Source organism: Sander lucioperca, chromosome 10, assembly GCF_008315115.2.
Source record: "Sander lucioperca isolate FBNREF2018 chromosome 10, SLUC_FBN_1.2, whole genome shotgun sequence".
In the NCBI taxonomy this organism is placed as follows: domain Eukaryota; kingdom Metazoa; phylum Chordata; class Actinopteri; order Perciformes; family Percidae; genus Sander; species Sander lucioperca.
In genome coordinates this window covers 27,990,926-28,017,042 of record NC_050182.1, presented here as the reverse complement: position 1 = coordinate 28,017,042, position 26,117 = coordinate 27,990,926, and the positions used below count along the sequence as shown (strand labels likewise).

The following is a 26,117-nucleotide window of genomic DNA, read 5'->3' as shown; positions in this document are numbered from 1 at the left end:
GTTACATTTTGAAACAGGAAAAGAGAAAACTTCACATACCCAGAGGAGGAAGTTCATTTTGTGCCTTCAAAGCAGCACCGTTCTTCTTTTCAGTGCTATCATGTTATTGTGAGCAAGAGGAACGTCCCATGAAAGTTAAGTTTAGTTAGCTCTGGTACCTTTGGAGGCCACAAAATGCTATTTCTCTCAATAAATGATATAGTTTTTCCTCAGGGATGCAGGTTTTGGGCTCCTCCCACTATGTTAATAATATCATGGGTTGGCCTCAGATAGTGTTTGAACCTTGACATAAATACCTTCTGCAGCTCACAATGTGCAGTTTTTATTGTGGCTGTGTCAGACAGATGCTGGAACTGTTTACTGCCTCGAGCCAAATTGATTAAATGTTGGCACACAGGGAGCTAACTCAGTTAATTTCACAGGTTTGCGATCTAGCCACTTTACTGTGGTGTAGGTGACTTCTTGTCTATATGTTTTGCTATACTGTTACCAAAATCCAAGGTTAATGAACCAATAATGGAGCCCTGAAACAAGTATAGGAATAAATAATAATGAATAAATTAATAATAATACTACTACTAATAATAATAATATTAATAATAATAATAGATTTTACTTGTAATGCACTTTACATTTGGAGCAAATCTCAAAGTGCTACAGTGAAGATCATAAAAGCATGGTAAAAACATCAATATAAAATACAAATAAACAGTGCAACGACTTGCAGGGTTAGTTAAAACTCATAAGTTCTGCTAAAAAGAAATGTTTTTAGTCCTTTTTTAAAAGTCTCAATAGTTTGAGTTGCCCTCAGATGGTCGGGGAGGGCAAATCCGAGGAGCGGCAGAACAGAAAGCCCGATCACCCATGTGATGAACCATGTTGCATGTATGAAACAACACTAAACACTAGTGACCCCTAGAGCTTGCACTGTTTATTAAATCTAATTGAAGGCTACAAAGGTGTTAGTCGAAAGAGAAGGAACAAGATGCTGATGATTTTGCCATCAGAGTGTACACAATGCAACATACAAAATGAAGCTGGTGAATAGTTTATTCCTATAGGTGGCAACAAATAGCCATCAATGGTGCAGAGACAGTACAAAGACCTCTGTGAACTTGGCAGTGCTAGATGATTTGGACCCACACTGAGCAAAATCTTTGAACTAGACAGCAACATGAGGTTTTTACAAAGTATTGATGAAACAATATCACAGTTTCCTTTCATATATACCAGGGGTGGGTCATATATCACCCACCCCTGGTTTGAGTAAAAAATAATTAACAATACACAGCAGGGTATTACATGTAATACATACATAATATATACCAATGCTTAGCCGTTTGCTGCCCGTTGTAGTGCTGGGAACAAATAATACAAAAATGCAATGAAATTATTATTATTATTATTATTATTATTATTATTATTGTTATTATTATTATTATTATTGTTATTATTATTGTTATTATTATTATTATTATTATTATTATTATTATTATTATTATTATTATTATTATTATTATTATACATGTGTTTTGACCATAGACACATACAGTCTATGGTTTTGACAGTTGCCTCAGTAACACACCTACAGCTTCCTGTAGAGATAAAGGCGGAGCGTCCGCGCGTCTTTTGTCCAAAACAAGATTCACTTCACTGCACAGCACACAACCGAGACGTGGGGAAGCCTTGTCTGCTCTAGAAGTCTGGCCGCAAAGAACGTTTCTCGTCTGGTTCATCACTAAAATAAGGACTTCGGGTAAGCGGTAATTAGCATTTGCATTTTGTTTCGATGTTTTTTTTTTCTACAACTGGAGACTGATGTGTTGGCATATGCTGCTAGCATGTATCTACTTTTTCAAAGTGAAGAAATGTTTGGAAGTGTCTATTGCTTTACATGCACGTTATTTTATTTTGTTTTGCTTGCTATGCTGTAAAAGTACATTAAGTGGCATACGTTGTAGTGGTGTTATGATGACTTACTTTTAAGAAATAAAAGAAAGAAAGATACCAACCCCCTGCTTTAAATGGTATTGAAGAACTGGTAACACCCAATCCCCAAGCTAAAGGGACAATCTCAAAAGTATACAGTAAATTGCTTAAGTCATCAAGAGAGTCCTCAGACTATAAGAGAATGGCATGGATGTCATTACAGAGCTAGAATGGGAAAAGGCATGTTGTCAAGCACAAACTATGACTATTAATAGTAGATTGAGGTTAATTCAATATAACTGGCTCATGAGAACATATAACTCCCGAAAAACTCCATAAGTTTAACCCTAACATTCTGTACACTTGTATAAAATGTATGACAGAGAAAGGAACTTTGTTTCATTGTATCTGGACTTGTAAACATATTCAAGAATTTTGGAATGGCATAATGGAGATCATTTCCTGCATCATTCAGAAAAAAATTCCTGTACTCCCAGAAATCTGTATCCTTGGCCTTATCCCGGAGACATTATCCCTTAGAACATATGAAAACAAACTGGTCAACCTCTGCTTACTACACGCAAAACATCTTATTGCTAGACAGTGGAAAAGTGTTTGTTGTCCATCTGTAACCCTATGGGTTAATGAACTATCCTCTGTATAGCGATTGAAAGGCTTACATATGCCATCAAATACAAAAGCCATATTTTCCATAAAATATGGGATTCATTCATTACATTTTTGGAATCAAGACCCAGTAACCTATGTCCTTAAAGATCACAATAACAAGTGAGACTGTACCCTCATGTATAAGGTTTTGTTATTTGTGTTTTAGGTTTGTTTGTTTTAGTGTTATTTTGTTACTTTTATTGTAAACCAGTATTATTACTATTACTATTATTGTTTTTTCTATTAACAGATGGCTCAAGTTTGTGGGTGGGTTGTTGGGAGGTGGGCAAGAAGTGTATCTTTTTGATGTATTTGAATACATATGTTGAAAGATAAAGAATGATAGAAGGCTCGTAGTAGTAACTAACGTTACACTAGTTTTTAGCCTGAGGAGGAGCTCACATGGGTGGTACTTTTCTTCAAGCTCACTCTTTGGTGCTTTTTTAAAAAAAAAAATTTTTAACCTAGCTTCATTATCACCCTCGCAGGTTTAAGAGATGTTTGCCACAGCCACCAGAAACTTTGTGGAGGAGGTGGATAATGGGGGTTTGCTGATCCCATTATCCAGCTTGAATGATACTATTGCTCTTCTGACAGTGGTGGTGAAGCGCAAGCGTTTCTGGGTCTGGCAGAAGCCCAAGTATATTCCCTCTGATTTTAACCTCAATGATATACTAACAGGAGACATACCTATAAAGCCAGGTAAACATCAAACCACTCTATACTAGTATACTAAGTTGTATTGATTTCTTTTTCTCTCAGAAAACCTAAATGTTTCACTGTTCACAGGTGTCATAGAGACAGACTTCATTAAATACAATGGGACATTTGGTGACAACATCCAAGGGACCGTGGACGCAAATTTTGTCCACACCAATGTGAGCCTCGAGGGTAAAGACTCTTCCAAACTCCAGTCATCCTTTGGCAGTTTGAAGAAAGAGGAAGTGGATGTGCAGAAGCTGCTGCGAGACTCCAAAGGCAGGTTAGTTCCCCCTTACCCCTGTTTCCACTGTACTGTTAACATGACAGTAATTTTACTGTAAATGTCATCTGACATGCAGTTAAAGATCATGTTGCGCAAAGCAGGAATGATCTTTGTCCAACCATAAAGTTGCACTCCAAAAATGGAGGTTCTGTTGAATATTAACACACTCATGACCAAAAGAACAAGATCCAGGGTACAAGCGGCCGAAATGGGTTTCCTCAGGAGGGTGGCTGGCGTCTTCCTTAGAGATAGGGTGAGAAGCTCAGTCATCCATGAGGAGCTCGGAGTAGAGCCGCTGCTCCTTTGCGTCGAAAGGAGCCAGTTGAGGTGGTTCGGGCATCTGGTAAGGATGCCCCCTGGGCGCCTCCCTACTTAGGTGTTCCAGGCATGTCCAGCTGGGAGGAGGCCTCAGGGAAGACCCAGGACTAGGTGGAGGGATTATATCTCCAACCTGGCCTGGGAACGCCTCGGGATCCCCCAGTTGGAGCTGGTTAATGTGGCTCGGAAAAGGGAAGTTTGGGGTCCCCTGCTGGAGCTGCTACCCCCGCGACCCGATACCGAATAAGTGGACGAAGATGGATGGATCACAAGAAAATTGCTTGTTTTGGTTCAGGATGAATAGTTTTTTATTTTAAAATTCAAATCAGTTTAAGACAATACTTTACAGATTTCCCAGTCTGTATACATTTCATAATATTCCAAGAATGTTCCCTGTGAAACATTACACTGGTGTTTTTGTCAGGGTCCTGGACATGTCCCATAGTCTGATCCAGCAGACGAAGGAGAAGCCCAGACAGGTGTTTGGGTTTGTGAAGGAGCGTATTGTGACTACTCAGCCCTGTTCGGTCATAGAGGAGGTGCAGCAGGGAGGACAGTGTGGAGGAGGACTGAGCCTCTGCGGGCCCAAGAGCTCAAAGGTACAGTACAGTATTAAACTTATTCTTATGGTAGTGTAATGTTTGTAATTTTATGCATAAGAGTTCATCACAAAAGAAAATCCCCCTTTCACTGTTATATTGTAAACAGGAGTTATTGTGTGAATTCTGATTCAGCAGCATTCACAATATTGTTTTTTAATGGCTTTTAATCACTGTTTTCATAACATCTTCAGTGGTACAGTGGCTCAGTGATTAGCACTGCTGCCAAAGGCAAACCAGTAAAAAAGTCACTGCGTACTCAGACCCAGGTTTGATTAGGGCTGCTACCTCTTAGTCGACTAATCGGTCGTTTTGGTTTTAGTCGACTAAGATTTCTTTAGTTGATGAGTCATTTTTTATGCTTATTCATGCTTAATTACTTATTTCCAAGAAACTTATGAGCACATTTCTGGTAAGCACAAGATTTAAAGTGGTGCTTTTGCAGGATTAATTGTGGAGAAACTCAGTTTTACAGATGGTTCATTAACTACATTTATATTGTGCTTTTCTAGTCTTAACCACCTCTCAAAGAGCACAGCTCTGTCGATTACATCAACTAATCGATTAATCGACAAAATCATATAAGTGTTAGTCGACTAAGAATTTCTTTAGTCGAGGACAGCCCTAGGTTTGATACCCAGTCCAGGCAAGATGTTTTTTTCAACATACTATACTATGACTTTTTTTATCAGTTTTTTTAACATTCTATACTATGACTTTTTGACATACTATACCATGACTTTTTTATCACTTTTTTCGACATACAATACTTTTACTTTTTTCAACATACCATAATATGACTTTTTAATGGCTTTTTCGACATAATATGCTATGACTGCCAACTGACAACGACTGACAACTTTTCAATTATTTGGTGGCCCAGTGGCTCAGTCGTTAGCACTGCTCCAACAGGCAACCAGCAAGAAGTAAAACTCCACTGTGTCAACTACACTGCCAAGGTCAAGTACATTCTCTTGGTACGCGCTTGCACTTAAAGAATGTATTACATCTCGTCCTGTGTTAAACTATGACATTGTTATCACTTTTTTTGACATACTATGACTTTTTGATATACTATAATTTTTAAAACATTCTATATTATGACGTTTTAATGGCTTTTTCGACATACATTGCTATTACTGCTTTCAACATAAATTCAGAGGTTAGCTCTGCCGCCAACAGGCAACCAGCTAGTAGTCACTGCAGACTCTAACCCAGGTTTGATACTCATGACGCTTTTTTTGACATACTATACTATGATTTTGTTATCACTGTTTTCGACATAGTATGACTTTTTGATATAGAATACTATGATTTTTTTAGTAGTCACTGCAGACTCTGATCCAGGTTCGATACCCAGTCCAGGCTGGCCCTTTCCATGACTCTTTTATTATTATTAAAACATTCATTCATTCATGAAGATCAACACAAACACACATACTATACTATGACTTTTTTTTACTTTTTTCGACATACTAAACTATGACTTATTTTTTGACATACTATACTATGACTTTTTTTTTTACTTTTTTCGACATACTATACTATGACTTTTTATGATTTTTTTTTTTACATACTATACAATCAATTACTTTTTATTTTTTCAACATACTATACTATGCCTTTTTTTCGACATACTACACTATGACTTTTTATTACTTTTTTTGACATACTATACAATGACTTTTTTGACTTTTTCGACATACTATAGACTTTTTTGACTTTTTCGACATACTACACTATGACTTTTTATTACTTTTTTCGACATACTATACAATGACTTTTTTGACTTTTTCGACATACTACACTATGACTTTTTATTACTTTTTTCGACATACTATACAATGACTTTTTTTACTTTTTCGACATACTATACTATGACTTTTTTTTTTCGACATACTACACTATGACTTTTTATTACTTTTTTCGACATACTATACAATTACTTTTTTGACTTTTCCGATATACTATACTATGACTTTTTTTTTCGACATACTATACTATGTCTTTTTATGATGTGTTTTCTGAAGCAGGACAACAGATGCCATGTTGTCTGGTGGAAATGTTTTTTTTTTTTTCATTCATATAAACATGTTTTGTCAGTATTAGTCCCTCCTGAGCAGAAACAACTAATCAGAACACAGTTTTACTTTTAGTTCAGTTTGAAGCAGAAAACTGACAGTAAACATTAATAATTAGTAATTGTATTGAATAAATTAAACATTAATAGGAAAATATCAAAGTGAATCCTCTGGGTGTCTATGAGACAGTCAGATCCCACTCTTCATCATTAGCCTCGTCTTCATCAGGAGCAAACTCACTCCAGGAAACCTTGTTCACCTGAGACACAGAGTTCATCCTTACTGACAGGTATCATCTGTGTGCAGGTTTACAATACACAATAATAAAAATAATAAGAATAATAATAACTTTATTTAATACTCAAACATTCATTGATTTATGAAGATCAACACAAACACATACTATACTATGACTTTTTATTTTCCTACTATACTATGACTTTTTTGACTTTTTTCGATATACTATACTATGACTTTTTTTAACTTTTTTTTACAAACTACTATGACTTTTTCATCCCTTTTTTCAATAAACTGTATTACATGCTATAATACAACTATATATCACTTTTTTGACATACTTATGCTATGACTTTTTCACATGCTATACTAAAACTTTAAATTATTCCACTTTTGTTCAATACAATATTGGTATTATTCAACATTTCAGTAAATTCGTACTAATCAAAACCATTCCCACTTTTCCAACTATTCTCAATACTTCACCTTCTTCTTACGCAATTATGCCAGCAATCATTCAAAATGCAATGCATTTTCTATTTAGGGATGAAATCATTTCATAAATACCTATAGTTGTGCCTGCATTCCCTCAATATGTTTTTGGTATTTCTTTCTCAGTTCATGGCATCCTACTTTGTCCAGAATTGGTTTCAGTTCCACGTGCAACTGCATGCTATGTGAGTAGGTGGAGAGAGTAGAGCAATATTTTTTCTAGTTAGGAAGAAGTGAAATTTGTGCAAAATGCAAATTTTGGACAACTGTTGGTGGATTTGTCTTCCTCTTATACCTTAGTTACTCTCTGTGTTAAGTATAAGAGAGAGCCTTTGTTCTTTGACTCAGAGAGACTGATATCAAAGCATTCACTGTTCATGTCCTAGAACTAGATAGATAATAGGTTCCCTATAATCAATTCCATTGTAGCCACATCCTCATTTTTACATCCTTTGGAATAGGGCTGAACGATTTTTGAAAATAATCTAATTGCGATTTTTTTCCCCAAATATTGCGATTGCGATTCGATATTCAATTATTTTTTTAAGCTCTTTGTCTTCTGTATTATTCAAGACAAACAATAAATCATTTTATAGTATGAACAACACACAATTACACACTAGATAGTTAAATAACTAAAAATATAATATATATATATATATATATATATATATATATATATATATATATATATATATATATACACACACACACGCACACACAACAGTGTATTTTTTTTTTACAGTGCACAGAGAGGAGATGCCTCCAGCCCCTCCCCCTCGTGAAGTTACGTGCTGCCGTGTGCACTTGTTCAGAGAGGCTATTGTTGCGTTAGCTAGTTGCTGGTGTTCTTGCCGTGGGATTAACTGTACTAATAAAACCGTTGAAACACCGCGGCCACGCTGCTGTGAAAGCTCCCCGAACGTCATTTATCAGAGTCTGGTTGTTACCCCTCTCAGTGGCAGCTCCTCCACTCATATCTTTATAACGGAGCTAGCTAACTGCTAACCGGAGCTAACCGCTAATCAGAGCTAATCGTTGCCAACCGAGCCTTGAGTTCTGTGTGCCTTTATTCATTAACTGCATGTATGGACTCGAGCCCGAATAAAACCCTTCATTTTATTAAAATGGCTGTAAAAGTTTTAAACTACAACTCAGAGTTGTTTGAATGACAGAAATCTGCTCAAGGTACGACGTAGCGTTAGCGTGCTAGTTGATGCTTTCTCTGTGGAGTGCAGACTGATTTGCTCTCGAGTCATTTGACCAAATCGCAGCCTTTGCAATTAGGAAATCGCATTTTAACATATCGCGATATTATCGCAAATGCAATTAATCGTTCAGCCCTACTTTGGAAGCAGACACACCAGCAAAGTTACCATGCATCACCAATAACTGTTATTCAGCAGTAATTGTTTTAGAGTGATATTTCCTTTAAAACAGATTGAGTTTTGTTATTATTTGTGTGTTTGGTCTCACACGCCTGCGGTATTGTCGCAAATCTGCAGGTTTCATTGAAAGAGAACGGGAGCTTGAGTAAAGACAGTAACATCACCATGGAGATTCCCATCCATACTACCATTGCCTATGCTCTTTTAGAGCTAGAGATCAAACAAGATGGGCGCTTTGGTGAGGAAGCATTCACGCACAACTGATTCAACTCTTATTGTAGTTACATTTCACATATTTGAAACGTAACATGTTGTATTTTCCACAGAGCTGTGTCTGATGTCAGACACCACTGGAGGTTTTGAAGTCGATGGCCTTGCTAAGAAAGGACTGTTGGGTGAAAAAAGCTACCTTATACAAGGTAAATTACAGTTTTCTTCTCTGCAGCCATAAAACATGTGACTTTAGATGGTTGTTACAGCTGATGACGTGTCCAGAAATGCACGTTTTCAAGATACGGGCCACCTTATCATAACGGTGTGATAACTGTTTGTTAACATGTGCTTTGACCTATGATACAAGGTCTCGTGTGAACTTGTGCTGTTAACTTCTTAGTTTTCTATACATTTCTTCTAAAAAATGCCTGGTTCAATCTGAGTTTTTAGTGACATGGTGCATGCCATGCAGCCATTTAGTCTGAATGGTGGATGAGAAAGTGTGTTCATTTGGTATTTTATTCAGAGCTGGAGCAACTGAGTGACCATTTCCAGCTGCTTTCAGCTCTTCCAGCCACCACGAGGTCCTTTCTGCTCCAGAAAATCACCAAAGTTATGGAGGACCGAGGGGCCGTCAGTTCACTTAAGAATGCGGTAAGCAGGGACAGAGAGGTCTTATCAACACAGAGTTATATTGTGGAGTTAGCAATAGGAACTCTGGGTGTTTTCCTCTGTCTTAGCTGGACCAGATGTGCCTTGATAAGAGACTTGCCCTGGGTGATGTCACAACAACAGAGCCCCAAAAACAGAACATCCGAGCAATTCTGGACCTTTTGGAGCAGTCTGGTCAGGTTGAGTCCACACCAGTCCTTACAGCCCTTAACCTTGTTACCAGCGCAATGGATGGTGAGAAAGCTGTACTCAACTGAAATGTCGTTTGAAGTCCTCAAATTGTGAAAAACCTCAATTTAAGGTCAGGAAGAGAAGTATGTGGAGTTGCAAAGTTCCCACTGCATGCAGAATATCCTGAAAGGTTTTTATCCTGTATCTTTGTCTTTCAGAGATGACAAATGATTGTCTTGCTGTCTTGGGAATGTGCTGCAGCCTCACAGTGTTACAGGCTCTGGAGCAACTGGTTAGTAAAGTCAGTTTTTACAAGGAAGACAACACAACATGTTATGTAAGGTTTTTTTTCTTCAAATGCGGCATCACATTGATTTTGCTGCCTTTTTATCTTTCTGTCACACCTGTTCCAGGTGCAGTGTGTATCCGGGAAAGGGGAGTTGCATCTGAGCAGCGCAGGCCTAGCTGCACTGACAGAAGACGTCTTTGAAAAGACTGAACATCTATTTGCCTCCTCTAATGTGTCCCTGAAGAGAGACGGGGACACAGTGAAAACAGAAATAAGCCACCTGGCAGGAAATCGCCCTCTGGTCCTGTGTATTGCTGTCAGAGGTCTCGCCTCGTTAGCCCACAGTGATTGAACTGAAGACACGTTTACAGTTTATCCACCAGAAACTTGAAATGTTACACTGGAATGAGGTAAAGGGGATCATGTAGATCACATGTTATTTTTATCAGTGTTTTGCTCTTTTTGGTGCAGTACACATTCCTCTAAAACAGTGTTGCGTTTCATTGTAGGATAATTATATAGATAAATGTACTGGTGTTAAAACAATTAGTGAATTAATGCTTTAGTCAATCAACGACAAATCGTTAAAAAAAACTTTATGGATCATGGGTCATGGATTTTGGACTGTTTGTTTGACAAAACAAGCATTTTGAAGACATCACCTCAGACTCTAGTAAAGTGTGAGGTGCAGTTTTTTTACTGATTTCGGATTTTATCCAGAAAAAAAAACAATTGCTTACAAATGTAAAATGATCCACTTTGAGATTATAACTTATTATTAGATAAGGGATAGTACCCTACAAGTTGTGCGTTACTTAAAGTTAATTCACGCCTTCAAGCCAATCAAAACCTGGAATTTTCAAGTGGTGGTATAATGAAAAAGAACCATTAGCTGCAGCCCTGAAACATGCTGCTACACAACTGAATACAGATTGTGCACAATCTTTGATGTATCATTTAAATCTTTAACTTAGCACCTGCTGGTAGGAACAGCATCATTCTACACATAGACGAAAGAAAAGGGGTTAAATGATAGGCACCTGGTTCTTACCATCTTATTTTGGGTCATAGTCTCTGAAAGAAGCATGTCTTTTTTGTACTGTGTTCTCATGTAATTACATTTTAAATACAGTATGATTTGTATACATGTCTCATTTGCCAATGTTGTGAAAACTTAACTAAAACCTCTCACTTTTCAAATAAACACTAATGGATGTTTTTTTATGTAGGGTCTAATGTCACGTCTCAGCCATAGAGGCCCACCCCCAACTCTGAATCCGTAGGATAATCTTGTACTTTAACATTCTTTGTGACTATATTTTGTCTGCAATAACATTTCAATGTGCCTTTTAATTGTGAAGCTTTATTTCAGGTTTTAACAATATTGGAAATTGTTTAAATTTGCTTCCTTTTTTATCTGTATCCTTGTATGTTTATAAGAAAAACATGTAAATATTTTTTTCTCTATCTTTGCAAACACATACTCAACACGTTCAAGTAATTGTTCCAAAAGAGCAAAGTAAAACCAAAGTGGATCATTAGAAAACACCAGTTATTTACTTGACATCTGAAAATACATATTTGAATTCTTGTAAAATATACCATTTAATAAGTAAATATGAGCTTTATTTAAAACCGTTAAGTTTTAGTAATATCACATCAAAAGGGATGGTTCTCTGAGATGCAGTACCCTGTTCAAGAGTCCTGTGGAAAGTTTTTCTTTCAAGCAAACACAAAGACAGCACCATATCAGCATGTCTAACAGTCAGAAATACTTACATGATCTAAACACCTGACAAACAATTCATGTAATCTGTTGTGCTTGAGTGAAAGAGAAATAATGGCTAAACACTACAGAAATACTTCTTCTGTACAACATAAAACAGTGACTGGCATGACATTTTTTTTATGCATGAGATTAAACTGCAAAAACAGAGCATAAATGTCGCCTTGAGGAGGAAAAAGGTCTCAAAAATGACACTATTCTACATGAATGTTTGTAGTGACAAAATGAGATGAAGTACTGAAGGCATATGCACTGTAAACTGTAACACTGAGGTATCCTTTTCTTGCAGAATAAATACTTACATCTTACATAAAGATGTAAAATTAAAACAGGACATGACAAAAATCGCATTTCCTTTAAAACACCCTAACACGGCCAGTATTTTCTTTCAATCCGCAGGAATAGAAAAGACTCTTTAAAAAGTATTTTGCCAATAAATAAGTACACTTCATGTGTTGTGAGTTGCATAGTGTGCTAGAAAAGAATCTGGCAATTCAGATCAAGGTAACTCTGATGCAGCTTTGTGCTGGACCCATTTTCACACAGGTCTGATGTCCAACACTGTCCATGTGTGCAGTACAGTGTTGAATCCTACGTCCCTTCAGGTGTCCCCTTTCATCCCAAGCCTAGCAGCTTGGACAGCCATGTCTGTCCCGTAGGGTGTAAAACATCAGTAGACCCAGCTGACTGGAACCCACTGCGGCTCTATGAACAATCGCTCCACCACCTCCTGCAGTTGGTCAAAGGCCTTGTCCAGATTGTCGTTGACAATAGTCAGGTCAAAGTAGTGGCTGTATGCCCGTCGGATCCTGGCACTCTCGTCCACAGTCTTCTTTAAGTCGTTCTCCTGTTACAGAAAGAGATTCAGCCCATTAGGATGATGGAACCAACAACCATTTCACGAGTAATAACCCCTGAAAGGTCCATCATCATTTATAAGTATTTAGGAACCTTAAATCCTCTCAAAACGTACCGTGAGTAGTTTGGTAGTAAGTCCAGCATCTATAACAGCTTTGTGCATAGCTCTTAGTGTGTCCAGTTCAGGAGCAGCAATAAACACCACAAATGGCATAAACTCAGCAGTCCTCAACACTTTTAGGGCCTGGGCAGAAAATAATATGTCACAACTAAAGCTTTAGGGGGGGAAAAAGAGATCTACACATTGAAAGTGTGTGCCTTTGACTAACCTGAGGGTTGACGTCCAGGATGCAGGTACGGCCTGCGTTCACCACTTCATGGATAGAGTGAATATTGGTGCCATAAAGGTTGCCATCGTACTCGCCATGCTCCAGGTAACGGCTGTCCTTGATGTCCCTCTCCATCTCTTCCCGTGTCACAAAGCAGTAGTTCTGGCCGTCTCTCTCCTCTTCCCTCGGACGGCGTGACGTGACTGGAGGTGAAAGGTGAGGAGAGGTGTTACATGTACCCTGGCAGGGAATCTAGTTGCAGACAATGTAACTACCTCTGCCGTCTGTCTCACACACTCACAGGGTACAGTGGTTCCATATCGCAGTGGGTTCATGACAATAAGTCTGTTCTTCAGGCTCCGCCTCCCAACTCCCTGGGCTCCAATCAGAACCAGCGTTTTCCTCTGAAACGGCGGCATTTTGGCCACTTCCTCATAGATCTGCAGCTCATAACGGTCAAATTCTGTTCAAGGCAATTCACAGGCCAGATGAGTACCGTAATGTCATCTTTGCACTTACAATTTAACATTTGAAACTAAACTTTTCACAAAATCTCTTGTATGTAGAAAATTTTGGTTGAGTGGTGATGCACACCTGCATTCTTCGAAGTGAGGTACATCATTTTTTTCTTCTTTTTCTTCGCAGTACCACAGAGCATCCCTGAGACAAATGAAACTGTCAGATCACCACATGGTGGTGCTAAAGGCAAGAGTTTCCTGACTATCATGATAACTAAGCAAGAAAGAGTAGCAGGGAGCATGGTGTGAATAAGTTGGCTTCTGTGATTTGAACTGACCTGTCCTAGAAGTATCCCAGTCTCTTCTCACAAAAGCTTTCCTCTTCTCCTCCAAAAACTGACTGGGTATGAGACCAGTGGCTCCACCAACAACTTTGCGTGCCTACAATGAAAGAGTAGTTGAAAGATGATACTTCACGTAGTAAAGGAATACCATGCCTTGGTATTAAGGGTGGAACGGTACATGTTTTCGTATTGAACCGAAACGGTACGGGCGTCTCGGTTCGGTACATGAATTTACACAGAGTAATGCGGAACTACTGTTAGATACGCGTTTCTTCGTATTGAACCGAAATGGTACGGGCGTCTCGGTTCGGTACATGAATTTACACAGAGTAATGCGGAACTACTGTTAGATACGCGTTTCTTCAGGGACACCTAATCTGTAGCGCTCCCGAGCTCTGCCTACATGTCGACGGTCCAGTGAGTGAGTGAGTCAGAGCTACCAGGTATCTGTCACAAACATGTTCCTCCTTATCTTGCAGCTTTCAACAGTCAATTCCACCCCATTACTAATAAGATGTGCAGCTCTGGTTGAAGCAGCACTGTCCCTCACCACCATTGCTGAGTAAAATGTGTCTACCCACCTGCCACCAGTTGGGGTCCTCCTTGTTGACTACATGAAGGATGTCTCCTTTGGAAAAGGCCAGGCCTGCCTCTTTACAGGGGATCAAGTTGTCTGTGGCTGGATTATAGTTGAAGTGTGGCTTCAGATAAACCTACAATTTAGGGTGTGAACAAGATAGCAGACAATTAAATCATACAGAGAGCATACACAACAGGATTGAGCAATACCTTAAATCCCTATTAAAATATCTCGTCACATTTCACTGGATAATGTTTTTTTTTTTTTAAGATTTGTGTATTTTTTTGTCGTATCTGCTTTATTTGGTAGTGAGAATGACGCACAGGAAAGGCAGGGGAGAGAAAGGGGAAGACATGCAGTAAAGGGCCCTGGGCCGGACTCAAATTCGGGCCACTGCAGAAGGACTCAGCCTTGATGGTACCACACTACCTGGTGAGGTACCAGGGCGCAAGCTGTGTGATGTTAATCATATAATTTGTTCATCTTGGTTCATGAATAATTAATTTATCAGTAGTACCATGACTGTAGAACAACTACTAATGTGTCTGACAGCTCTTAAAATATCAATTATAATGTTACACAACAATATGTGCATGCCCACTTCCTTTTTTCCCTATACATATGTTTTTCTTCTAATTCACAAGTTAAACTCTTACAATGACAGTGTGTAACAAGCATTTAACCAAACAGTAAAATTAGATCATTCAATCCTTCCCAGCACAAAGGTCAGTGTCTGACATAACCCTACGTACTGCTCCTCGGTGTCAGCTGCTGTGTGTGCCTGTTACTGTAAGAAGGAGAGGGGTGCTCCAGTGAATAGAGTGGTGTGTGTCCCAGATACTGTGAGGAGTGTTATTAATAGACCCTCACTGGGCTCAATTTTCAGAAGCCTGGCATTCTGAGCTCACCCAGGTCAGGCAGTTCTCCGCCAATCACTGAAAGGTACAGTACGACTCCTTGCCTCGCCTTGTACACCTGGCACACCGGTACTGACACATCCTGCCCTTCGGTGCACTTTACACACTGATTTCAAGATTTCAATAAAGTTTAAAATAGCTAATAAAAAAAGATTTCCCAGTGTAACAAGATTTTTAGCGTTCCACAGGTGAATCACCTGACAGGAACACATAAAATGCAGCCTGCTTTTTCCTCACCCACCTGTGGAGGAGCCGGTGTGCCTCTGTAGCTGGGCAAGACCTTGAGTGAGATGCTCCCACTGCAGTCCCCCAACAGCTCCTGGAGTTCATGGGGGTTCCGACTGACCTCACGACCGTTCACCTCGCGAATTATGTCCCCTATGTGCAGCATGCCCTGCCTGTCAATCGAGCTGCCGTGCAGGATCCGTGCGATCACCATCTCTCCCTGCTCCACACGGAACGTCACCCCCTGAAAGAGAGTCATTTAGTATCACCCATCCGCACTTCAAGATCATACGGGAGGTCTATTTCATGGCATAGTCTGACTGGTTGCTGAAAAAGAAGCAAGCCATGTTGAGTTATTATGTAAAACTGAGTTACCCTGTTTTAACAGATGGTCAATAAAAGAGGACATGAGTAAAACACTTAACTAGCTTCCTCTGCAGAGCTGTGGTTGATAAAAAATCCTGGCTAACTCACCAGTGGTTCTCCGGCTTTTTTCTGGATGCCAATCATCCTTACAGCATCAGCTGGCATGAGTGAACTCGTCAACAAGGCATTGCTGTTCACTGCAGCGTGGGGCATTTCATAGCACTTTGCAGCCACTTTGTCATGAGCCTCTACCAAAGACTGAGGCAGAAAAAAGCAGAATGAGAGAGAAGAACAGACAGAAATAAGACACATTCTGGTTGAGAATGTCTGTACCACTAAGATATCTTGATGTATATTTCCAACACCTTTTTCTCACTAAGAAAGATAACAATCACTGCTACAATGTGGTTCATCTACCAAAAGCTAACAGTGACATGCATTTGATAGATTACCATCAAAGAGTTAAGACATAAATCACTTAACTGTGCACATTAGAAAAAAATGCTTTTATGACTGCATCGACAGATGACACATATATATATAGAGAAGATAAGTCAGTCTTGTTCTTACCCTAGGAGCCACAACACAGTTAGCATTGGTCTGACTACAAACTGCATCAGCTATTGTGAAGGTTTACTGAAACAGTAGGTGACAGTCTTCTCCCCCTGACTTTACCCACATAACTCAGCCTGCCATTGGCCCAAGTAAGTACACCCCCACCTCCCATGACGCAGCTTGTAAGTATTTGAGAATATACAGGGCGACAACGGAACAGAGCTGCCACCACTTCAGAGAGTAGTAGCCAGTGGTTTGTGTAACAAGCTCCAACATCCATTCCCACACAAGTAGAACACAAGCTAGACCATTCACTCTACAATCTCTGGTACGTTACCCACATTACAAATTGTGTACAAGAAGAATGAGGTCGATACCTTAAAGTGCGGCTCCTGAAGGATTCTGATAAGCTCAGCTGCGGCAGCATCTTTTTCTGGCAGGTTGTTGAGGGAATTCAGGATCTCCGTGACCAGCTGAACATTATTATCCTGCACAGCTTTTAACTTAACTTCTTCGAGACGCTCATGGGCCTACACACACGCACACGCGCACGCGCACGCGCACACACACACACACACACACACACACACACACACACACACACACACACACACACACACACACACACACACACAAAATAAAACAATGACCACTTCATCAGGCTGAGAGAGAGCTTAGAATGCCACACAGTAAATAACATGAAAATCCAAACCTCTTTATTTCTATTAGGGATGGGAAAAATGTGGTTCGAGTTACAAATCATGATTTTTTTAACCCCTACATTTTTTTTTTGAGCATATAACCCTTTACTATGTTTAAAGCAGATAAAACAACACAAAAAGTGCAAAGCGTAAACAACACATTCAACAACTTTGTCGAGCAGGTGCATGCCATAAAAAGAAACATGTTCCCATACCAAATTCCGAACATTTTGACCAAAAAACAACATAATTTAAGTGGCTACTTCATGTCAACATTTTTGTCCACCCCACCTATTCCCTTCATGTAAATCTTGTTTCCTTGTCCTAAGGCGTCAGCCATCTGGCTAGAATGTATTCATTTTGGTGAATCCAGAAATTCAGGATAATATGAAGAGAATTTCACAGTGAATTTCTCCAGCTACACTGAGCACACAATGGACTTTGGTTTTGTTTTTACAGACTGATAAGAAAGAGGTAGATAGACATGGACACCCAACATTAGGGTGCACCAAAAGGATAAAATGTTATTTCATGGTAATTTTGTACCTCAATATTGATGTATATAGCGATATAGTACATTTCTGGGAACTCAGCTGAGAGTCCGTATGTTAGTGCTACTGAGAAGAGTTTATCACCCTGCTGTAGGCTTAGTTTTATCACATGGGGAAAGGAGATCATATGTTATTCCTTGACTGATAGAACACTGTTTTGTTGTATTGTACTGTGTTGCTCTTGTTCTGTCCAAATACTGAAGGTCAAATTACATAAATGAGACACCATTAAAATGCCATGCTCTTGTGACTTCTATGCGAAACATTAACAGCTCTAAAATCAAACTGTCCCTGTGATACACACAAGACAAAGGGAAATTACATTAACACTTCAATATACAGTGTATATGACCTCATTTAACGGTTCTATTTGATATGACATTACACTAAACTTCGGTACATACAGGCCTATGTAGCAGGAAAAAATGTGATATCCAAGGAGAGCAGTGCTCCGTTTGTTAGAAATTAGGACAAGAGCTTGCCTTTTCTATAGAAATCCTATAGAGAGTCATTTGTTCTTCATGCTGTCAGTGTCAGTCCTCTTTTAGCTATGTGAAAATTTGATTTAACTGGTATTAAAAAGGAACGTTTTCTGTCTACTCAAGCTTAAGCAGATGCTTTAAATTCAATACAATATGTAAAAACTACATGAGGTGTGTACTACCCTGCACATAGCAAATCTGATGGTTGTTTCTCTCTTCTAATGACAAGCGGTTGTACCTCGCACTGGCCAGTAGACATTTCCTGCAAGTAATTTAAACTTTGACACCTGAGCAGTGGGCACACTGCAAGATTAGTTAACATCGCAGGGTAGCACCTTACAATATGCTTTACATACGCTTGTTCAAAAATCATGTATGTTTAAGAGAGAGAAAACGGCCTGAACTATTTCTCCGTCCAGTCCAAAAATAAGCATTTGCCCATTGCCTTCCTAGTTGAAATATGTTGTTGAGCCTCACAGGGTACACCGCCAGGATGCAGTCACAATCCTGGACCCGTGGCAACATGTGACACTTATTACACCTTCATTTCCTCGGGCTCACAGTGACATTTGCTCCTCTTCTAAACTATAGCTAGAGCTTGATGACCAGCTAATGAGATTACAACTCTCTGTGTGTGTGTGTGTGTGTGTGTGTGTGTGTGTGTGTGTGTTTTACCTTTGCGAGGGAGCGGATGATGGGGCTCTCCATGATGCCTCTGAGGAAGATGAGGTCAATATCTTTGGCTCCTGAGTCTGATGGCAGGTCTTTCAGGTTGTCCAGTACCTGCTGCATGGCTGAAGGGGAAAAAATACACGTCAAAGGTTGGGCTAACAGAATTCTAACTACACCCTTGACATTTTTGAGCTTGAGCTGCTTTGGGAATGCAGGCAGATAGGTTAGTGACAATGCTCATAGCCAGTAATACTGAAAACAATTAAAAATTCTGAGCCAAAACAATGTGACTATAATAAGAGCTTACAAGGCAAGAACAATAAATGGACAGTCTATCAATGGGCCAATTCACAGAGAACACCCCTTATTTCCTCTACAGCAGCAACAAGCACGCAAAGTCACAAAGCGTTTGTTCTACTAACAGATCTGCCTTGTAGAGGCTGAGAGCACACAGCAAGAAATTTGAGCCCGAGATCCTGACAAATACAGCTTTAATTTAATTTTCAATTATTTTGATTATTATAATTTCAATAAAATATATACAAAACAGCGTACTGTACTTCCCAGTAATTATCTTTCGATTAACATTTGTAATAAATTCTGTTTTTGTTTTTTCAGAAAAATAAGCAGTCCATTTGCATTTTAAATAGAAGAAGACATACAATGGGAGCCAAACATTTGTTTTGCAATCACATGTCAAAAAATTGTTTTGGGGGGTTTTTGGTTTTGCCATGTTTCACAGAGAGACAAATGTGAAAGTTCAGAGGCAGCAGCAAACCCGCCCACACAACTATCTCTGGGCAGTGGGCACAGTACCATTCGAATGGTAATGAAATGTCAAATCTGGCAAACAACATTACAACAGTTCCCGTGCATACGATTAGTTAGGACTTTGTCTTTGACAGCTTACCTTTGCCAGACTTTGCATTGGCCACAGTCATGTTTAATATTCCTCCTCAGCTCAGGGCGGTGAAACTCTCTTAAAACAGCCAAAAGCTGCCCAGCTGCCCACTTGCAGAAACCAGAGAAACTGCTGCAAAAGGTAGAAAACCTGTTCATCAGTAAACTGTAATGCCAAGATCACCATACTGTACAAGCCATGTCATTAATTTAATCAAGCTGACATTTACTAACATGTGTTGCTGTTGAACAAATGCAGATACAGTATGGGGATGAGACATAAAATGACACAGAAAAATGTGTTTGTCTTGTCTTCAGCTACTAACATGCTCATGAAAGAGAGCATGTTAGTACAGAGAGCTCTTATGAATTAAGAGAATGACAAAGAGGGCCATTGAATGACGTCCCGTCCAGCTGGCTAAAGGTTGTGCCAGCTACACACAGGTGGCCCCTGGAGACTCTGTACAAACATGATCTTCAAACAGAGCAAGTAAAAACAGCCCTATGCCTTAGTGGGTAGGTGGACAAACAGAATGATGGGCTTTTTGAGCACAGGCCCCATTTAACTGTAAACTATGTAAACATCATACATTTAAAAACATTGTAAGAACAGCAAAAATGCAGAAACAACAACAAAAAGGCAGATAATCTTTCAGAGTCAAAAAGAAACAAGAAAGGCTCAAACTCACCTACAAACTGTGTTCAAATCATCAGTGCAGCACTCCAACACGGAGCCCCACGTTTTCTACAAAACACATTATTCTTCTTAGTTTTGGTGAAATTGACCAAGGCAACCTAAAAACCCTCCTAGGTATTGATAAAAGCAGCTCATGCTAGTAAATAACGTCCTCCTGTTCATTTAGTAGTATTGTAAATGCAGCCAATGTGATCAGCCAAGTCAATCACATGACCAATGTCTGTTTAAAAAGACTCATAACTACCATGATTACTACTCATTATCAAGTCAGATAAAGCTCAGCTCAGAAAGAGTGATACTGGGGACTGTGAAGTATTCATTGTTTAGTTTTCTGTGGATATAAAAAGATCAAAAGTAACTAAAAGAAGCCTTTCATTAATGGGACATGGGTCTATTTCACTGAATTACTATAAAGATTGTTCTTGTTGTCATCACCAGTTCTTACTGCTCTGCAGTTGCCCACATAGGCTGGAAATTAAAGCAACCATTCCAAAAACATTTAAATCAGACTTGTTTACAACCATAAAACGTTTTGAAGTAGGCTACAATTATCACCATCAAACAGGACCAAAACTAGAGACCATCTTGCGATGTCTTCAAAAAGGTATATTGCGATTCAGTACTAGTAACAGTCACCCACTTTGAGCTCATTCACAATTTTCATAAATTAGGACCCAGTATTGATGAATGAGACTGAGCTGAGGCAGAAAGCACACAGTTGCAATTAGAGTAACGTTATACTGCCTTTTATCAGACACATGAGAAGGAGCAGCCAGGTGGGACGTGAACGGTATGTGCTCATGTTGGCAGATAAGTTCGTAAATAATAAGTTAGTTCTAATGTCATGAGAGGACACTAAAGAACAGTGGAGCTAATTAAGCCTTCAAGAAACGTGTTGGCTGCAGTGGTTTAAATTTGTTATCAAGCTACACGCGCACTAGGCACGTGTAACTACCACTTTCAATGTAAGGTAACTTAGCTAAACATGATAATTAGCCATTGGTAGCTAATATAAAAGTATTACAATATTTTTATTTGACATATTTTAAATTGCAGCCACATGCTGTCAGATCGTCATTGGCGTTAACTCCACTAACGTTAGTGCCCGTCCCGTACCAAGTTGGTGCTAGCCATTGCTAGTTTGTAAAGTTAGCTCATATAGGTAAGTTAGCAATGCTAATAATTGCTAGCAAACACTAGCGTGCGCTTACAAGTTAAGTAGCTAGCTAGCTATCTTTCAGAATTGACCAATACCGTTATTTTATTACAAAAGGTAAGCACACTTAACCGAGCTAACTTCGCTGGTTTAATTAATTATCTCTTGCAAACTAGTTAGCTAGCTAGTAGGTGAAGTAACAGTTAGCTGCAAGTCCAGTCATTGGCTAGTAGTAATCGTAATATCATGTGGCTCAGACTAGCTAACGTTAGCTAACGTCAGCTGGTCGTGAGAGCCAATAAACGAGGGTTCCATGATGAGACCCTGTTAAAAATAAATAAATGGTAAGTTACCTGATTTAAGCATTACCATACAGTCACACTTTCATGCTTCCCTAAGTTTCAGAGTTTCCTATTTCGCAGACCACTTGCGCAATAATAACTTGTTAGTGCATTTCCAGTGTGCCTGCCTGCGCCTCTTCCCTCAGTTCCCCATCCAGTGACAGTGTGATGTGCAAATGACATGCCGTTCAAGTGATATCTAGGTCATCGACATCCTGCACAGCACAACCCGCCCATATTATTTATTGTAAACATTACCTTACAATAATTCAATTCAACTTTATTTCAGACACACGATCAATCTCAATATAAAATACCTGTAGTTGAAAAAAGGTGTGTGGAGGTAAACTGCATCGTAAATCGTAAATACCCTCTGATTGCTTTTGATTGTACACCGTACATACTCACTGCAATATTGTGAGTTGACAGCTCAATACAAATATTTGGTCATCATAAATTCAAACATACAATAGGCTCCAGGGGTCACCAACACAGTGCCCGCGGGCACCAGGTAGCCCCCACCACATGAGTAGCCCTCAGGCCTGTTCTAAAAATGAAAATTGAATATTGATATTACCCGTTTCCCACCTTGTTAAGTCATTGTTGATAATTATTGATAATGAGAAATCATTAACGTGATCAGTGTCTTCACATAGATGACTATCATTAATGATTAATAATCTTATATAACTAAAGGCAAACTGAGCAAATTTGTTATTTCAGAAGAGTGTATCAAACTGGTAGCCCTTCGTATGACTCAGTAACCATGAAGTAGCTCTCAGTTTCAAAAAGGTTGGTGACCCCTGCACCCTTACAATAGTTTGTTCAGCTACCAGGGCTTTAAATCTGTAGTTCTGAATTAAAAAATGTGCCAAAATAGATGGAAAATTAGAGCGCTTTACTGAATCTATCCATTGTCAGTGGAGTAGTGTGCCAGTAATAACTGATTTATCTTTTCTCTCTGGCAAAACATCATGCACCATATCAGTGCCTACTATTTCATAGCCAACAACATATTTAAGAATTAAACTTTGTGGAAACACTTACCCCATGAGGAAGATATACTGTATTTGATCTTGCTATCATTGGCACCTGTGATAAACCATCCCCACATCTGGCTACAAATAATCCCATTTGTACCACCCATCAGCATAAAGCACCAAACAATATTCCATTCACCAAATCTGGTAATTCAGCTGCACTGAAGCTTCTTCAGAGAGCCAGAGCTTAGTTATAGAGAGCATAGTAGCTTGGACCAGGTGTCATAACAGAGTTAACCCCAGTGTTGCGTGATTCGCTTTTGATGTATCCAGGTCACTTGATTGGATTAAACTGTTAATCTGTTTTCAGGCAAGGTTGAGGTACATCTCAGCTGGCTTGATAGAACAAGTGAAATAGGCCTATACAATACTGTACAGTATACAATACTGTAGTGTACTCAATTTACAGTTAATTTCTATTTTACTCTCCCCAAAATATAACAGTTACACCTACACTGTTTTTTTTCATTCTTTTTTTTCTTTATCACTGAGTGGATTATATATATATATGCGCGATGTAAGTCATGCGGAGCCCGAGTGAATTTGACCGGCATAAAATCGGCATATGTCAGACTGACCGGCAGGTTGCCGGTCATGGCCGATGACGTGAGAATCGCCCAATTCCGATCACCGGCCGGTCAATCGGTGCATCTCTAAAAATAATTAAATATATATTTTTTTTAAAAATTGTAAATATATGAGAATTTACTGTAAACTAAGTGAATGAATTGCAATATAAGTATCAAAATATAACATTAGCAGACAGCAGACATGAATTATAGGCTATTTGCCCCACTTGAAAATGTCTTAAAATGTTTAGATGCCTGTTCACCAGTAGAGAGCACTGTTACTCTGTCAGTGAATGACACACATGATATATTGTTTAACATACCTACACTGTAGATACTCCACATGCAAGGTATATGTCAATCCAAATGAGCCAGAGTGAGACAATGGGTCAACATGTAAAACATGTTATTGACATGTTGACCCATTTAACAACATTACAGACTAAAATAGTTGCATTACACAATGTTTATTACATGCAGCACAAGTTCATTTCATGTCAGTAACAGATGTGGCAGCAGCTTTGTGGGAAAGTCAGTCTGGATATGACAGCTCCAGCAGCATCACCACAGTGGCAGCCCATCATACCTATAACACAAGGAAGTTAAATAAAAAGTGTTGTTTTCGACAAACATTAAAACCTATGTAATATGTTTCCCTGTCCCTATTCAAATACAAGTGGAAGACGATGAATGAAAAACATCTCACAATACTAATTAATCCAACGCCACCACTTACTACAACCTTAAAAGTCAACACTTCTTTGACACAGTGCAAACATATGGCTATTGTATTGAATTACACTGCATTGATTGGGAGTTTGTACTTTTTCTGGTATCTCATCTCACATATTTTATCATGCAATACCATACATTATATTGCATAAAACTGACATAGACAACACAATTTAGTTTTTAAAAAAAGGCTTTACAAAATGTATAAAAAGCAACATTTTAATATAATTTACCTGACATAGTTTGATTCTGGAATATTGTCTGTGCTCTCCCTCACCAACACATCTGAAAATATAGTATCTGGGGTGTCTCTTTTCCCGTACCTATGCATGAAAAAGAGTCAAGCAACATATCAATACTTCTTTGCATGAACTTTAAAAATGACCTGAAATTACAGTATGTGATAGAAATAAGAACGAAGAAGAACTAACCTCTGTCTTGTAATAAGATTGATGTAGTGTCTTAGTGCAGAATAATATTTGGCAAGCTCCTCAGGTGGTGCGCCTTCCTGGGGACTGGCCGGCTTGGCTGGGTAAGCGTTTATGCCAGAGTGAATACAAGCCAGCAGGCAGACAGCCAGAATACTCAGCGACATCACAGCACTGGAGTGGACCCTGGATCATAGTCAAAATGCATAATACAAAAGTATTATTCAACAGTGTCACAATGCCAAAATCCAAAATAGAAGCTCCAAATTGGAGTGTTACTCCACCATAAAAATGAATAGACAACATTTATAATACAAAAAGTATTATTCAACAATGTCACAATCCCAAAATCAGAAGTAGTAGCTCCATATTGGATTGGTACTCCATTAAATAGATACAGATACAACATTAAAGCTGCCAGATCCAACAATTCAGTCGAAAGTGTGCCTTTCAATTTAAAGGTGAGAAATAAAAAATATTACTTACATTATAATGCAACACTTCTGCTGTAGTCGGCTTTCTCGCTGTTCAAGGTACCTTTGTCAGATTCCCAACATTGCCTGTGCTTTATACAGTGTGTGTCAGATGGGGAGGGCGGGTCATTTCATTCACTTTTAGGGTACTCCTGAGAAATATCTACTGCCTTATTGGTTAAGGAATCCCTGAGTGTCAAGGCAATGAAACAAATGGAGATACTCAGTTACATTATTGTGAAAAGAATTAATTAAAATGTTAATTATTTGACTTGAATGTGTACATGTATGTTGTTTTTTTTTCAATATATTGAAATTAACTGCATTACACATTTCCTGCAGAAGTCAACATGTGTGCTTTGAGGATTTAATTATTCCTGAATGACCACACTTGTGTTTTACAACATGATCACCACCTTTGCAGCAAATTATAATGTTAATTACGTATAAACTCACATAGGCACACATAATTGATTCATATCAATTTGAAATGTAGTTATTTTATCCTTAATCATTCTTGTTTCTACATTAAATCCACTAGGTAGGCCTTAAATGTTTTAAAGGTAGAAAAGAGTACCCTTAATTACAGCAAATGTCCCTTCTGTTCAAAAGTAAGTTTTAATGGCAAAGTATATTCCTTGCCAAAGTAGTGGTAGAAGCAGATACAAACCTCTTTTCATTTAGAGGGTCCACTTAAGAGTCACGGCCAGCGTGACAAGTCTCAATAAAACCAATGGCGTGTAACTTGAAATGGCCGATAATGGTCTGTTGTTTTCACATTAAGTTGAAATATGTTTGGGAAGATGATGTTTCAGTTTATAGAGAAATGCAGAGGGGGTCTGCATCAAGAAACAAAAACATTCATCAATTTAATTATGCATAGATATTCTGAAATATATAATCCTGTTAGAAAA

The 26,117-nt window shown here is 38.8% G+C and overlaps 3 protein-coding genes and 1 long non-coding RNA gene across 10 annotated transcripts; 1 reads left to right on the top strand and 3 right to left on the bottom strand.

The window, feature by feature from the left end:
• Positions 1-1,558: 1,558 nt before the first annotated feature.
• gsdmeb (gasdermin Eb) lies at positions 1,559-10,721 on the top strand. Of its 2 annotated transcripts, none has more exons than XM_031299030.2 (10): positions 1,559-1,756; positions 3,087-3,300; positions 3,388-3,580; positions 4,326-4,500; positions 8,816-8,936; positions 9,025-9,117; positions 9,438-9,565; positions 9,652-9,817; positions 9,973-10,046; positions 10,168-10,721. In XM_031299030.2, the coding sequence occupies exons 2-10, from the start codon at positions 3,096-3,098 to the stop codon at positions 10,393-10,395; spliced, it is 1,383 nt and encodes a 460-aa protein (XP_031154890.1). In that variant the 5' UTR covers positions 1,559-1,756; positions 3,087-3,095; the 3' UTR covers positions 10,396-10,721. The 2 variants fall into 2 exon arrangements, with proteins under 2 accessions (XP_031154890.1, XP_031154889.1); XM_031299029.2 differs by having other exon boundaries at positions 1,612-1,756; positions 3,079-3,300.
• LOC118495997 lies at positions 6,521-7,354 on the bottom strand. The gene is made up of 2 exons (XR_004898456.1): positions 7,305-7,354; positions 6,521-6,877 (listed from the first exon to the last, which is right to left on the bottom strand). It is a non-coding gene; the product is annotated as an uncharacterized LOC118495997 (long non-coding RNA).
• A 657-nt stretch (positions 10,722-11,378) lies between the features above and the next one.
• Positions 11,379-23,246, bottom strand: mpp6a (membrane protein, palmitoylated 6a (MAGUK p55 subfamily member 6)). 6 transcript variants are annotated; one of them, XM_031299028.2, is made up of 14 exons: positions 21,974-22,213; positions 20,457-20,512; positions 19,778-19,900; positions 18,871-18,989; positions 16,839-16,991; positions 16,015-16,164; positions 15,557-15,784; positions 14,400-14,531; positions 13,813-13,915; positions 13,611-13,676; positions 13,318-13,479; positions 13,017-13,219; positions 12,803-12,931; positions 11,379-12,676 (listed from the first exon to the last, which is right to left on the bottom strand). In XM_031299028.2, the coding sequence occupies exons 3-14, from the start codon at positions 19,806-19,808 to the stop codon at positions 12,500-12,502; spliced, it is 1,653 nt and encodes a 550-aa protein (XP_031154888.1). In that variant the 5' UTR covers positions 19,809-19,900; positions 20,457-20,512; positions 21,974-22,213; the 3' UTR covers positions 11,379-12,499. The 6 variants fall into 6 exon arrangements, with proteins under 6 accessions (XP_031154888.1, XP_031154886.1, XP_031154883.1 ...); XM_031299026.2 differs by lacking the exon at positions 21,974-22,213 and adding an exon at positions 23,009-23,246 and having other exon boundaries at positions 12,424-12,676; XM_031299023.2 differs by having other exon boundaries at positions 12,424-12,676; positions 19,778-19,918.
• Positions 23,247-24,021: 775 nt separating this feature from the next.
• Positions 24,022-26,117, bottom strand: LOC116049409 (peptide YY-like). The gene is made up of 4 exons (XM_031299031.2): positions 25,217-26,117; positions 24,734-24,916; positions 24,536-24,625; positions 24,022-24,156 (listed from the first exon to the last, which is right to left on the bottom strand). Coding segments are annotated over exons 1-4 (300 nt in total). The 5' UTR covers positions 25,219-26,117; the 3' UTR covers positions 24,022-24,131.